The 14,567-nt window shown below is 40.0% G+C and overlaps 2 protein-coding genes across 2 annotated transcripts in view; both read left to right on the forward strand.

Moving 5' to 3' along the window:
• Positions 1-10,943, forward strand: part of LOC118334845 (neuropilin and tolloid-like protein 1) — an 11,477-nt gene extending 534 nt beyond the window's left edge. The window contains exons 2-9 of the mRNA XM_035670916.1: positions 942-1,076; positions 1,812-2,060; positions 7,230-7,271; positions 7,500-7,627; positions 8,566-8,794; positions 8,910-9,023; positions 9,124-9,268; positions 10,305-10,943. Coding sequence (XP_035526809.1) covers positions 942-1,076; positions 1,812-2,060; positions 7,230-7,271; positions 7,500-7,627; positions 8,566-8,794; positions 8,910-9,023; positions 9,124-9,268; positions 10,305-10,842 — 1,580 coding nt within the window. The 3' untranslated portion in view covers positions 10,843-10,943. The remainder of the gene's footprint in view (positions 1-941; positions 1,077-1,811; positions 2,061-7,229; positions 7,272-7,499; positions 7,628-8,565; positions 8,795-8,909; positions 9,024-9,123; positions 9,269-10,304) is intronic.
• Positions 10,944-11,957: 1,014 nt separating this feature from the next.
• atpsckmt (fATP synthase c subunit lysine N-methyltransferase) lies at positions 11,958-14,498 on the forward strand. The gene is made up of 4 exons (XM_035671451.1): positions 11,958-12,540; positions 12,971-13,108; positions 13,244-13,294; positions 13,841-14,498. Exons 1-4 carry the CDS (start codon positions 12,256-12,258, stop codon positions 14,060-14,062), a joined length of 696 nt encoding a protein of 231 aa, XP_035527344.1. The 5' UTR covers positions 11,958-12,255; the 3' UTR covers positions 14,063-14,498.
• Positions 14,499-14,567: the final 69 nt, after the last annotated feature.

The raw sequence follows: 14,567 nt of genomic DNA on the forward strand, positions 1-14,567 counted from the left end.
CTTCCATGGAGTCCGCTATGTTGAACTGTCATGTTTCTACAGTAGCCCAGAAGGGACAAACCAAACACTGGCTCTAGATACGGCCGTTCGTGTTTTTTACGGCCACTGTAGTTTCTCCTTCACAGAGGAAAGGAAGGGTGAAGCGAGGAGGTTGCAGTCTGCTATTACACAGCTAGATGCTACTAAATCCACTTTAATAGATTAGTTTGATCAACACAAAATGAATGGGCAGTTGTTTGGATAATCAAACAATTAAACAATTTGTTAAACACAAAAGGCAAACATTTTTTAATTTCGGCCTCAAAAATGTATTCACTGTTTTTCTTTTTAATATAAAGTTGTAAATTGAATATCTCTGGATTTTGGGCTGTAAATAATAAGACTTCACGTTGAGCTCTGGGAAATTATGAGCTTCATTTTTTACTATTTTCGTACATGTCACAGACGAAATGACAACAAAATTAATGAAAATGTTCTTTAGTTGCAGCCCTAATTAATAACTCTCTAATGCTCTAATTTAGTAGTGTGATAATAGTACTTTGTGTAATCCACAGCACTATTATCCAGTGATATGTCAAATTAGATCAAACCCTAAGTTCATCCTCTTTCAAACTGGAAGGACTTTACTAAATAATAAACACTCACCTTTCCTGTTTGGCTCTATTGTGTCAAAATGTGTAATAGCTGGGCAGATTTGTGTAATACTACTACTAGCCGTGTGATGCTGAGAAGCAACCTGATAAAACAAATTTAATTTAACTTTACACCTAACACTTTAAAGGATAACATCCCAGAAACTTATAACTTTTGATCTACACAACAAATCTTTAAGTTCCAGTTTGAGACTTTTAAGTGAAAGAACTGACATACAAAAAATACAATACAAAATGCTGTCCAACTGTCTGTCCATCTGTCCGTACACTGTCTACTTGTGTTTCCAGTAAAGAACAACTCAGGTGTGACACCAGCTGGGCAGTGTGGGACCTGGATAAAGGAGCCTGAAGGAGGGTATTTCACCTCACCCAACTACCCCGAGAAATACCCGCCTGAGAGGGAATGTGTCTACATTATAGAAGGTGAGGTTTTCATCCTTTTCTTTTAAGCCTCTCGCTCACTTTCCTAACCTATCAGAGGCAGGTGCTTGGTTACACCATCCGCCTATCCCCGTCTATTACGGACAAACTTCAAGCAATCAGATCAGTGAAACATATAACGTATCAAACTCTTACTGAAGTCAGTCAGAAGAAGAGCGAAAAAATCTTTCCCATAGAGAAAAGCCTTCAGTGCCGGTCTTTGCTCTGTTTCAATAAAGAAAAACTGTCCAGTTCTGATATAACTAGCAGAATCAACGCTAACCTCTATCGGAACCACCATTGGGGTTTTTAACAGTGTCTTCTCGCTGCTTCACACCTTCACCCCAGTAGCTGCCAGCACTTCCTCATAGGATTCTGATTGGTACGGTACCACTGTACTGGCCACTGTTCACCCACTGCTGTTCTATGTGAAACCAAAAGTCCACATTGATTTTTTCAGGTACAGTCACTTCCTAAACCTAACCCAGTAGTTTTTGGTGCCTAAACCTAACCAAACTGCGATCTCAGCAAGTTTTATTTTGATATTGTAACCAGACGTTGCACATTTATGATTGCTGACTTGAAATAGTATGAGCATGTGTTGAAAACATGACACAGCCACGCCAAGGTGATGTAAACCATGACACTGCCATTTTGGACAGGCATGTGTATTAAACACTTTAATGTGATACCAGGTTTTCCCATCTCCCTTTCTTTCACCCTCTCTTCCTCCTCCAGCCGCTCCCAGGCAGTGCATCGACTTATTCTTTGATGACAACTATTCCATAGAACCATCCTGGGAGTGCAAGTTCGACCACATCGAGGTCCGAGATGGGCCCTTTGGGTTCTCGCCCATCATTGGTCGCTACTGCGGGCAGGAAAGCCCAGCATATGTCCGCTCCAGCGGGAGATACCTGTACATCAAGTTTGTGGCCGATGGGGAACTGGAGGCCACTGGTTTCTCTGCCCGGTATAACTTCACACAAGGTGAGTGATTACACAGTGATCTGAATGAGAGGGCTGCACTTCTGAACATGGTCTTAAATGCATCTAGTATCTTGCATCAAAACAAGAAGAGAAGACATAGTTTGATTATGTTTCTAGTTTGATTGTGTCATGTAAAGTTTAAAGTGTTGATAATTGTGATGAATCCCATGAGCAGAGCGTTTTAGGCTCTTTCAACTCATTGTTTTAGTTTTGCAGCCAACAACTTTACTGTTTGTTCAGTCTCAGCCTTGTTTCCAGCTGAAGTTTTTGTTTCTGCAAAAAAGCTTTAATAAATCCACTGTATGCTAACCACCCAACATCAAATGGGAGACAGACAAGTTTAGCAAAAGTAGGCAATACTGTCACGTTTGCAAAAAAGGTGCTCAAAAAAATCTTACTGCTGCTTTAAGTCTTAACCAAACCCTAACCTTAACCAAAGCCGTGGTAGGCTACTTTTAACAAGACAAAGTGCAACCAGTTTCTTCTGTCACATAATCTAATTTATTGAGGAACATAATTGATATGACTTTTTTCTGACTATTTTTCAATATGCAATAAAATTTGCATTAAATTTCCAGGGGTTAGGAGGCTGATAATCACCATTTCATTTTATACAACGAAAGGTTGTATAACTAAATGAAAGTTTGTAGTTCTTTCATGCTAAACACATAGAATGCCATGATGGATAAATAAAAAAGAATGAAATAAAACAAATCAATATATACAGTTATTTATGTACATATATACACCCAGGAAATGCAGTGCATCTTTTGAATTTGTGTCTGGGGGAATATAAACAGCAACAAGATAGTGATGATAATATGGTTTCATCTTTGCATAAAAATAAACGGTGTCCATCCACTTTGACTGCGTTTGAGCACCAAATATCATCAAATGAACAAAGGAATAATTCACATTGATTTTATATTTTTAATTGCTGAAATGACATTGTTGATGTTTAGAGTATTACTACGGCTCTAAGCCTTTGACTCCTGACTCCTCCTGACATCCTGCAGTGAGTTTTACATTGTTGGCTGCCACATGCCAAAACATAGTTCCTCCCTTTGTGTCTCTGCCACATATGGCTGATATAGTCCAATTAAAACACACATTTGCATGCACATAATGCAGTATGCACTTAAATAAGACCAATTCAACAGAGAAACCCTGTGATCCTTAAATTACATTACATTCAAGTATGTGGGGCTATGTGCAATATATACTATTTTTTAATTGTGTATGTGAAGTCAAAAAGTTGCACATTGGTGGTCTAGTGGCATGCTGCTGGGAGTGCACTCATTTCCATTTGTAGTGCAGGCACACCAGCTGCAGCTGACAAGGGAAGAGGAGCTGAGCATTTATTCTAACACGTGCATACACACACATGCACATACAAACACAAGCACTTGTTCCCTCAGTCACACACACACACACACACACACACACACAGACACACACCAGTTAATGAAAGCTTGTCTTCAGGGGAATACAGCTTGTCAGCGCTGAGCCGCGGTAGCAGCTTAAGGGAGTCCGAGGCAGAGGCTTTATTAACAGCAGATTTTATAGGCCACCTACACTGACGAGGGGCAAAGATTAATCTCTGTCCATCCAGCCATCCTGCTGTGTTTCCTTCTTTCTTTCTTAACACGATTGAGCCTCTGTATATATATAATATGTTATCTTCATATCCCGCAAGGGATGTTCCAGTTTTAGGCACCAGTCCTGTGAGTCTGTCCCAAATCAACCTAGTTTTTAAGTTGCTGTACGGGCTAGGTTGTTTCCTGTGCATGTCAGAAAACATCAGAACCACTTTCTGTATTATTTTACAGGATGGTCACTTTACATTGCAGTGTTAACAACTTACCAGGCATACATTAACATTTATATTTTCAGAAACTGAAACACTTGAGCAAGAACCTTGTCCCTAAAAAAAAAAAAAAACTAGCTCCAAAAAACATGAGCCATCCTTTAAGAAGATACTTTTCATTATTGGCAGATCAGGAAAAGCTGTTTTCTGTCTGTTTACATCAACAAGCCTCCCATGCCAAATGCTAATCTCCAATCTAATTCCACTCATTACTGGTGGCAGGAGGATGCACACTTTGACCGAGGCATGAACTTTCATGCCATTTCTAAGGGTGATACATACTTTTAACTTTTTCTGGGATTTTTTTATGCAGTTGTGAGCAATGCGAAAGAGCATTAGTACATTCAGAGTTTTCACACACTGATATGTTGTGCACGCAAGATATAAAAAATATCATCAGTGGCTCAGCAAAATTTTTATAAATGCAATAAATGTCTATGTAGGCTAGTTTGCAGGGCACTGGCACATTGCTAATGTTTTTTATTTATAGCATAGCAAAAGACATTGTTATACATGTGTCCTCTATTTAAGCAGACAGTTCACCTCAAAATCAAAAATACATTTTTTTCGTCTTAGTGCTATTTATCCATCTAGTTTGTTTTTTATGTGAGTTGTCTGGTTTGGGAGATATTGGCCTTAGAGATGTCTGCCCTCTCTTCAATATAATGAAACCAGATGGCACTAGGCTTGTGTTGCCAACATGGTGACCACCACCTAAGGGGACCCGCAGCGTCTATAGATAAAAATGGTTCATTCTAAGGTAACAAAAGCACAAGGAGAGGAAGAGGAAGAGCACTTGCACAACTTCTCAGTTTAAGAGAAAGTAGTATTGTCCCAGTGTTGGAAATGAAGCAGCTGTTTAGTAGCTTTTTAATTGATTTCATCAAAAAAAGCTTCTGGTGTCTTCATTTTAGACAAAGTCACTTTTTTATTAGGCTAATCTTTAATCCTGGATTAAGGTACACATTCTTAAATACAGGTCAAAAAAGGACAATTACAGTCTTTCAGTGGTTAGATTTTTATGCTAGTTTTAAATTCTAGGCTGGAAAAATTGGCTTACCCCATTGGCAAAGTCTAAGTCAAGCGTTTACATTGCTGCTTGTTCACACAATCTGATTATGTCATCTATCAATTAAGCAATACATGTTGCTTGTCTTTCACATTGATATTGTATTGGAAAGTGGATACTCTTGGCAAACTTGTCTAGCTCATATTTTGAGCCTTTGCAGTTGACACACCTATACCAATGTCAATGTGGAAAATGAAACATCCGACAGTCAAACACCTTACTAACCTTGTTTAAATATCTATATGTTGTATTAATCTTCAGTGTTCTTTCGTGTACCACACATTTTGAATAATATTAGGAGAGGATTTACATAAACCATGCTTTATTTTGCCTTCATCTAATCTTTAAATTTATTTCTCATATTGGGTATAAAGCCTCTGAGAATGCATTGTTGCAATACACACACACACACGTGCACACACACACACACACAAATAGGACTGAATGTGAGTAATCTGGACAAGCCTGGAGCAGAAGCAGGGGTAAGGAACATGAGAGGATTAATAAGAGTCCTTGTTGATTTGAGTCCATCACCTGCTCCTGTTACATCACAGCCACTGTCCAATGTGTTGCATTTCCAGTGATACAAATATTTTAGGACGTAACAAATGATGGTTTTAAATTCAGCTTCATTTAAAAAGTCCTTACTCTCAACACGACACTGCTTAAATTTTTTTCTTTACTTGGTTTGTTGTCATTTGTATATGTTGTATTATTTTATTGAGTTTCACTGACGTATGGATTTTTGCCTCACACAATACCAAAATGTGTCCTTCCAGCAGAATTTTAAAAACCAAGAAAGAAGTGATATTTTATTTATCACGGTGTTGACATTGCTGGTGGGGCCTAATCTGTCCCAAACTAAGCTGGTATATCAGGATTTATAATCCACCTAGCAAGTAGATTCATCAGCACAAAGGTTTAGAACACAATTTCTCTTCCCTGTCTGACTCTGAGTGTGTGTTTTTCTTCTTTTATGAAGGGCAGCAGGGTTTCAGGGGAGTTTAAATGAGGCCAGAGGGAATGTGCTGGTACATAGATTATGTAAGATTTGACCAGCTGTGTTTGTATTTTGTTTTGGAATACCGTATGTCTTTAATGTTATCATTTTTATTATTACTGTGGCATTTTTTTGGGGGGGGGTAGTTTTGCTGATATTAGATTTTGTTTTAATCTCTAGCCTTTAGAAAACAAAATCTGTGTGAAACCTGAGCACAGATAACAGGCACCAAATGTAATGGATGGATTGTATAGTATCTGCATAAATGATTCTCAACCAGGTACTTGTATGTGCATGGAAAGATTGTGGAGAAACAATATGATTTGACAGAAAAATATGTCTAGATATGTATGATTCAGTAAGAAAATCAACACACAAATAACTAGTTTGAGAGAAGTCCAAATAGCGTAAAACAAAGGTATTCAGACTTGACTTGCGTACGTAATAGTTCTAATACCACACTGTGAAAATACTGCATTCAACCTTACTTAAGAAAAAGTAATTGTTGCTTATTATTAATGTATAAAAAGTCACAGTAGTCATAGTGCAGTAAACGGTTCCCTGTCAGTGTTTTACTATTATATATGATGTTTATTGGATTAATATTACTGCTGCTGGATCTTTAAAAAGTAGGAGAATTTTCTAAACCGATAAGGGAACACGTCATCCTTCAGTTTAGCAGAAAGAAAATAATAATTTGAAAATTGGACATAGCTCGTTTTCACTGGGCAGGAGGGACATGAAAAATTGTAATCTGAAAAGTAAGTAGTAATTAAAGCTGTCAGACAAATGTAGTGGAGTAAAATGTACAATATTTCCCTCTAAGATGTAGTAGAATGGAAGTAAAAAGTTGCATAAAATGGAAACACTCAAGTAAGTAAGTGAGTAAAGAACTACAGAGTAAATGTACTACACATGAAACCTTAACATTGACAATTTCAGGATCACACTGTTTCTATGAAAAACACATTTTAACACTTGTGTTTATACAACGAGCAGCTGTAAGTAACATCAAGGTTAAAATCAGTAATTGAAAAAAAAAAAAACACTAATCTGTATTAAGCATGTGAAGTACATTTTGTGTTTCATGTAGAGTACCAGTTTGGAAATTCTTTCATTCTGGGACCCTTCACCCTGCATCCTATTGTGAACTGTGGCCTCTAATTGTGGAACGACTTGAGCAAATGTTACAAAGATGTTTTTCTTTCTAACAATATTATGTTCTGCTTGTAGATCCTGAGTTCAAAGACCTTGGGGATCTGCCAGCTCTGCCATGTGAGTATTATACAAGTTTTTGCTGCATAATATTGGAACAGGTCAGCAACTTTGAATAAATATATAGATACTACTGAATATCAACAGAATAACATATGCAAACACAGAGGGTGATAATGAATGTATTTAAGGTGTCTGAGCCCAAATTCTTACATTCTACAATTTGACAGTCAGTAAAATTATACAGTCTCAAAACTGGCATTAACACAAAGAAATTGTTATCCACAGTTTGTGATTTTGAGCTGAGCGGTCCGGAAGGCTTTGTAGAATCCACCCAGATAGCCGCAGAGGGCCGGGCGCTGCAGACCGAGGCTATAGACTGCAGGTGGTACATCAAGGCTCCACCAAAAGCTCGGGTCTGTATATGTCCAACTGTTTGTCGGTCTTGTTCTTGCTTGTCAGTGGTGGTTTTGTACTTATTTGTGTATGATGTGTATTTTACTTTGGACAGGGTGAGGTTGGATCAGAACTATTATTACTATTATGCTATCCAAGCACTTCCACTGTCAAAGAACTTAACTAAATGGTTGAGTTTTGTCCTTCTCATAGCCTCACAGAATGTAACATTAAGCTAAAGCACCAAACTAACACAAATCTAAAACATAGGTTATATATAAACCTTTTTACATTAAGTTCATAGTCGTTGGTTGTTGAGACGAGATCAACTCGAGATCTTTATGCTTCCTACCTACATTTTTAGAACATCCTACTCAAAACTTCCATTAAATGTATGATTGCCCTTATTTTTGCATAGAAGCTCTAATAAATCCACTGTATGCTAACTGCCCAACATCAAATGGGAGTTTAGCAAAGGTAGGCAATACTGTCACGTTTGCAAAAAAGGTGCCCAAAAAATCTTACTGCTGCTTTAAGTCTTAACCAAACCCTAACCTTAACCAAAGCCGTGGTAGGCTACTTTGTAGGTTGTATAACTAAATGAAAGTTTGTAGTTCTTTCATGCTAAACACATAGAATGCCATGATGGATAAATAAAAAAGAATGAAATAAAACAAATCAATATACCTACATTTTTAGAACATCCTACTCAAAACTTCCATTAAATGTATGATTGCCCTTTCAGTTTTTACAAATTTTCAGGTGTTATCATAAGCTACGAAGTTAATGATGCAACCGGGTTTTGCTCAGGAAATGACTGTTCCTGTGGACATTTACCATTAGCAGAAAATGTTTTAGAAAGTAAAAAAAAAAAAGTTATGAAGGAGGAGCCAGAAGGAAGGAGTAAATGTCAGTTTACTGCACTTTCTCTTGATTCTACTCAACCTTCTACCCACAGATCTACATGCGTTTCCTGGAGTACGAGATGCACAACTCGAACGAGTGCAAGCGTAACTTTGTCGCAATCTACGATGGCAGCAGTTCAGTTGAGCACCTGAAGAATAAGTTCTGCTCCACGGTGGCCAACGATGTCATGCTGGTGTCCTCTGTGGGCGTGGTGAGACTGTGGGCAGACGAGGGAAGCAGGAAGAGCAAATTCAGGATCCTCTTCACAACCTTCCATGAACGTGAGTAAATCTCTGTCAATTCTCTTTACCTGTCTCCAGTCTGTCTGAAATGTGGTGGTTTGGTTTCAGTCTGCTGTGTACAACAGCTGCATGACTCTTGCCTTTTGTTTTTCAGCGCCGTGTGAAGGAGAAACTTTCTTTTGCCATAGCAACATGTGCATTAACCAAACCCTGGTCTGCAATGGTATCCAGAACTGTGTTTACCCATGGGATGAGAATCACTGCAAAGGTACCCAGACACAAAGGCTGAGAAACTCACCACCAGCCGCTTATTGTCGGACTGTGGCCAAACATAAAGTCATTCTTCTCTATGTTATCTCTCTAACTAGAGAAAAGGAAAGCCAGTATTCTGGACACGCTGGATCACACTAACCTCACCATCATTGGAGTAACCTGTGGCCTAGTTGTCATCCTGCTCGTCATCTCTGTCATCATCCAGATCAAACAGCCTCGCAAGAAATACATCATCCGCAGGTGAGATCTTAAAAAAACACTTATTGCATATCTCATGACTAAATTCCATATTTTTTGGCAAGGTACTCAAGACTATGGGGGGAATTACATGTTGCACTAATGTGTAATATTAAAGGGCTCACTTGTAGTGACAAACCAACCCTGCAGTTCCCCTTAGTCCTTAGAGCTTTTTTTTGCCTCTTTTAGCTTATTGTTTTGGTTTTCTAGCTCACAAACTACGCTCATATCAACCCCCTTTCCAGGTGCAGCAGGCAGATGATTTCTGCAAAAAAAGCTCTGATAAACCCACTGTACACTAGCTGACAGCAGATAGCAACCAGCTGGTGAACACAGTGGAGCTTTTAGCAGCTCAGTTGTCAGATATTTCCCTCAGTAATTTTTGTAGCAAACCACCAGCGGAAGGAGAATGAATGTTGGACTTCAAGTGGCCCCAGATATGTTATACTAGTTATAGTGCCCCAATTAATGCATAAAATGTACTGAAAGTTTCTTTGATAACTTGCGGATAGGAGTTTGGCCTCAACCTACTGGGTAAATGCAACATGGTGCTAAGTGGCTAAAGGGCCAATTCATTTATTTGATATTGGGGAATTTAGTAGAATTATTAGCATTATAAAACACCTTTTGGTTACTATTTGGATAGTCTGCCTACAAATAGTATATAGAGTATTTGTAACATTTCAACCATTTATTAGTTGATATTCAATAACATTACTACACCACTGCAATTAAGGTTTAGTTATATATAGGTACGAAAAACATCTTGTTAGGGTATGTATAGTATAGTATAGTCCCTGTATGTGGACAATCCAAATAATGTTTTTCAGTCTGAAAAAAAAAAATCTACAGAAAGAGATTCAAATTTGTTCTGTGTAGAAGTGCACAAATCACAGGCCTGTTCCAGGTTGTTTTTGTAACTTACACACTCTTTATTCATATACATGAGCATATGGACTATGCTTTCCTAAACACATATGTTGGTGTGTGTGTGTGTGTGTGTGTGTGTGTGTGTCCTCTTTCTTCTACTTATCCACAGAGATGACTTTGACCCTGCCCTCCTGCACCCTGGTTTTGAGCCTCCTCACTACGAGCTCTGCACTCTGCGCCGCGCCCCATCCGGTGAACTGACTGACGCCGCCCTGGCCGAGGACTTTGAGAAGTTCCACAAACTCCGCCGCTCCTCCTCCAAATGCATCCGCGACCACCACTGCGGCTCTCAGCATGGGAGCGTGCATGGCAGTGTCCACGGTAGCCGCAGCAATCTGAGCATGAGGGATGCTACCGTCACCGACGGGGGGGTTCTTGTGCCGCCGCCACCGCCGCCGGTGATGGTGAGCCAGCAGTCACCGCGCCTCTCCCACCACACCACACCAGCAGGCCGAAGGAGCATCCTGGTGATGAAGCATAGCTATTCTCAGGACGCAGCAGAGGGGTACAGGCCGGAGGAGGAGGATGACCTGATGATGGATGATGGTCCCACCACCAGCCAGCACCACATGCACCACCACCATATGCACCATGGGAAGTCAGGGCTGGACCACACTGTCCACCGTACACTGTCTAATGACTTCTAATGTAAGGCAACATGGAAATAAGAAAATGTTAAAAGCACATAATCACCTCAGTTCTTTATCTGTGGAGGTTAAAATCCCTGACTCCCTTTTAAATAAGATTTCTGTTTAATTTATACAAATAAATGCTGATCTTTACAGCTCCTGGTAGTGTTTCTTGTTCCCAGGTAGCAAATTAAATGGAACATTTTATGCAGAGTTGACTGGGACTTGTGAAACACTTAGTAATTATAATAAAAATACCCCTTTACCAAAGACTTAAGCAGCAATTGTTGTACATATTGACTGTTAATCTGAATGGGAGTGGTAAGATTTGACAGGGATTGATGAAAGAAGGATTTATATCCACAGATACTGAGATAATTGAATTCCCACCCATTAATGCACCACAGTTCCTTTTTCCCCCTATCCTATTTTGCTCCTTGTCTGGCTTTAAGTTTCAACTCTGGGGTAGAATATATTTATGACTGCATTATATCTGAGATTATTTTATGAATAACTTGTAGTGTTTCCTCTGTGTTTAAACATTATTACACCACCAAAGCAAGAAACATGTCATAACTGTTAACTGTTAGGCTATTCCTTTTCCTCCAGCAGACAGGATGTTTTTGTTTTAAGCACTGGTCCAGAATCAAACAGGAAAAAGAACACTGAACCAGATATGGACAGAATATAATGGAAGCATATTAGTCATGAGTCAGCACGCAAAGAAAATGCTTCATGCAAAACACTGTTTTGCCAATATGATACCCAGTGGGCTTGAAACTTATATTTTCTGATGCTGTGTAAATGTATACCTCATTTAATTATCTGTTTTTGTTTGTTTTGGAGTATTTATTTATGTTTATTTATGTGTATGTTTTTTTAATTTGACTTGTCCTGCTTTTTTTCTGGTTGGTTGATTTCTGTTGATTATATGGCTTTATATTTATGTATTTATTTCATTAAATATCGTTTTTTCCCTTTCCTCTGCATGGCACCATGGCATTGACATTTAGTGTATACGTCTGCGTATTTATTTGTATTATGTTTATTTTTATTTGTCGTTTTGTTTTTATTTGCTTGTACGAACACAGAGAGGAACCTTTGTTAGCCTATCTTTGTTATCCTTACGGGCTTATAACATCGCTGCACAGGTCGTCCTGTAGTATGTCAGATTAGCAGCAGCATCAGTAGCTCATTATCTGGTAACGTTATATAACAATGTGTTGTGCGCTTTTGCCTCAGCGGTTAGCATAATGAGCATGTGCGGTTTGAATAATATATCATTTTATTCATGACATTTACTTTAGCTAGCCTGAGCGGCTAACCTTTAGCAAAGCGCCCGCTGTCATTGATGAAGTTCAGCTAATGTTAATGTTAATGGCAGCCAGCGCTTCGTAGTCAAAGCGTGTAACGTCCCCGTTCACTAGCGTCATGCCACAAGAAGCGCTCTTCCTCGACCCGGCGCCGGCGGGCCCGTTTGACAGCGGCGGGAAGGAGACGAAGAGCAGGAGCCGACTCGGTGTCGTCGTCACCGGGGTGCTGGGGGGCTCGCTGGTCGCCCTGTACGCGGTGGCTGCTCCGTTTGTCACTCCCGCTCTGAGGAAGGTCTGTCTCCCGTTCGTCCCAGCGACCACAGCCCAGGTGGACAATGTCCTCAGGGTGCTGCGGGCCAGATCAGGGACCCTGGTGGACATCGGCAGCGGAGATGGAAGAATAGTAAGTGCTGGGATGTCTCACTACCCTGTGGATGTAGATGAGCAGGGCCACTGCTAGAGGTAGAAGCAGAAGTGTAGTCTGTGTTGACATACTGACCAAAATCTCAATTTGCCTGTGTTGTGTGTCACATGTCCTCTCTGTCCGCCTCCTATCACACATGATTTACTCTGCACTACAACAATACAGTTATAACGCTGTTTTTACTCTTAACTGTCAAACACCAACCTCTCTACAGTTGATGTTGCAGACGCTTGCTTTACATTATCAACACTGAGACTGCAAGTTCTTGTCTCTTTTATTAGAAGCGTAAACAAATGACAATGCAGAAAGTCCTTAACAAGTATCCATTTTGTAAAACGCATCTTTTCATCCACTTGCTGCTGTAGCTGCTGTACAGTGTCGATGCATTGAATTCCCCTTCCTCTCGCAGGTGATAGCAGCAGCCAAGCATGGGTTCCAGGCGTCGGGCTTTGAGCTGAACCCCTGGCTGGTGTGGTATTCTCGCTACAAGGCCTGGAGAGAGGGAGTCCATCGCTCCACCTCCTTCCACATCTCTGACTTGTGGAAGGTCAGTCATACCCGATTAGTACAATATGTAGTGACTTTATTTTGGGACATGCATTTAATGTCTTCTTTGTTTGTCTGGTGTCACTTAGTGTAAGAAAGTGAAAACATTAAACAGTATTTCTGATTCTTTTGCCAGGTCAGTTTTGCTCAGTACTCCAATGTTGTCATTTTTGGAGTCCCTCAGATGGTGAGTTCTTCTGTTTGTTCTACAGCAGTTTTATCGCTATGTTAACTATTGTATTTTCTTTGAATATCATGTATACCATGTGTGCCAATTTAAGTAACTAAAACACTAAAGTAATATTATTTCTAGCACATTTTATTGTAGTTCTACTATAAAGCACTCCAAGGGGTGCAGGGTAGCTCACCTGGTGTGAAGGCTGGGTCCTTGCCGCAGCGGCCCGGGTACTATTTCGACCCGCGTGCCTTTGCTGCATGATGTTACCCCCTTTCTCACTCGTTTCCTGTCTGTCTTCACCTGTCCTACCAAATAAAGGCATAAAAAGCCCCAAAATAAAAAAATAAAGCACTCCTCTGTTATATTTACTCTGGCTGACATGTATGTGTCAGTGATGATGATCCATTCTTGGTGAGAAATGGCACAATTCAGTTCATTAGGGACAGCTATAATCAACTGTTCATCACCTTAAAGCTCTATCTTTCATCTTTGCCAAGTAGTATTTACACTTCCACAACCACGTAACATATCCTGATTGTCGCTGTCTATCTGCAGATGGACCAGCTGGAGCTGAAGCTGGCAAGCGAGTTACCGAGCACAGCCAAGGTGGTGGCATGCCGCTTTCCCTTCCCCACTTGGGTCCCTGAACATGCCGCTGGGGAGGGCATAGACACTGTGTGGGTGTACGATGCAAAGACATTTAAGTCACACCTGCAACACGGAATGACAAGGAAGACAACAGCACAACACGAGGACACACCAGATTCACAAACATAAACGCTAACAGATCTTGTTAAGTTGTCATCATGCAATGTTTTTTTAAATCCATGCATTTCTACTCCTCCTCCAGTGGACCTGACATGGCTGGACTGATGAATGTAAAGTCTCTATACATCAGTGTCCAAGTCTGAGGTTGAGCATGTAAAAAGCAGGAAAAAACAGCTCGACACTGGAACTGACCTTGATGAGTGGTGACGCTCATGTTAAAGCCGGCTGTTTCCAGCAGAATTGTGAATCTCCTCTACGTCTGTATTGCTGCACACTCTATGGACGGCTGAATGATCAGACAGGCATTTCAGATCTGATACACGTGTGATGATCAAAACCAGGATTCAAAGAGTAAATGATGATGACTTGAGGAAATTGAATTCCTAATAGGAAAAAGTGCTTTAATGATTAAAAAAAGATGATGATTGAAAGTTGCAGTGAATTGTTTATACATGTATGAAATCATATCATACAGACTGTCTGCCACATTATTTTGTAGATATCTTCACAAACT

This window comes from Morone saxatilis, unplaced genomic scaffold, assembly GCF_004916995.1.
Source record: "Morone saxatilis isolate NCDOM2014 unplaced genomic scaffold, NCSU_SB_2.0 Contig23, whole genome shotgun sequence".
NCBI lineage: Eukaryota > Metazoa > Chordata > Actinopteri > Moronidae > Morone > Morone saxatilis.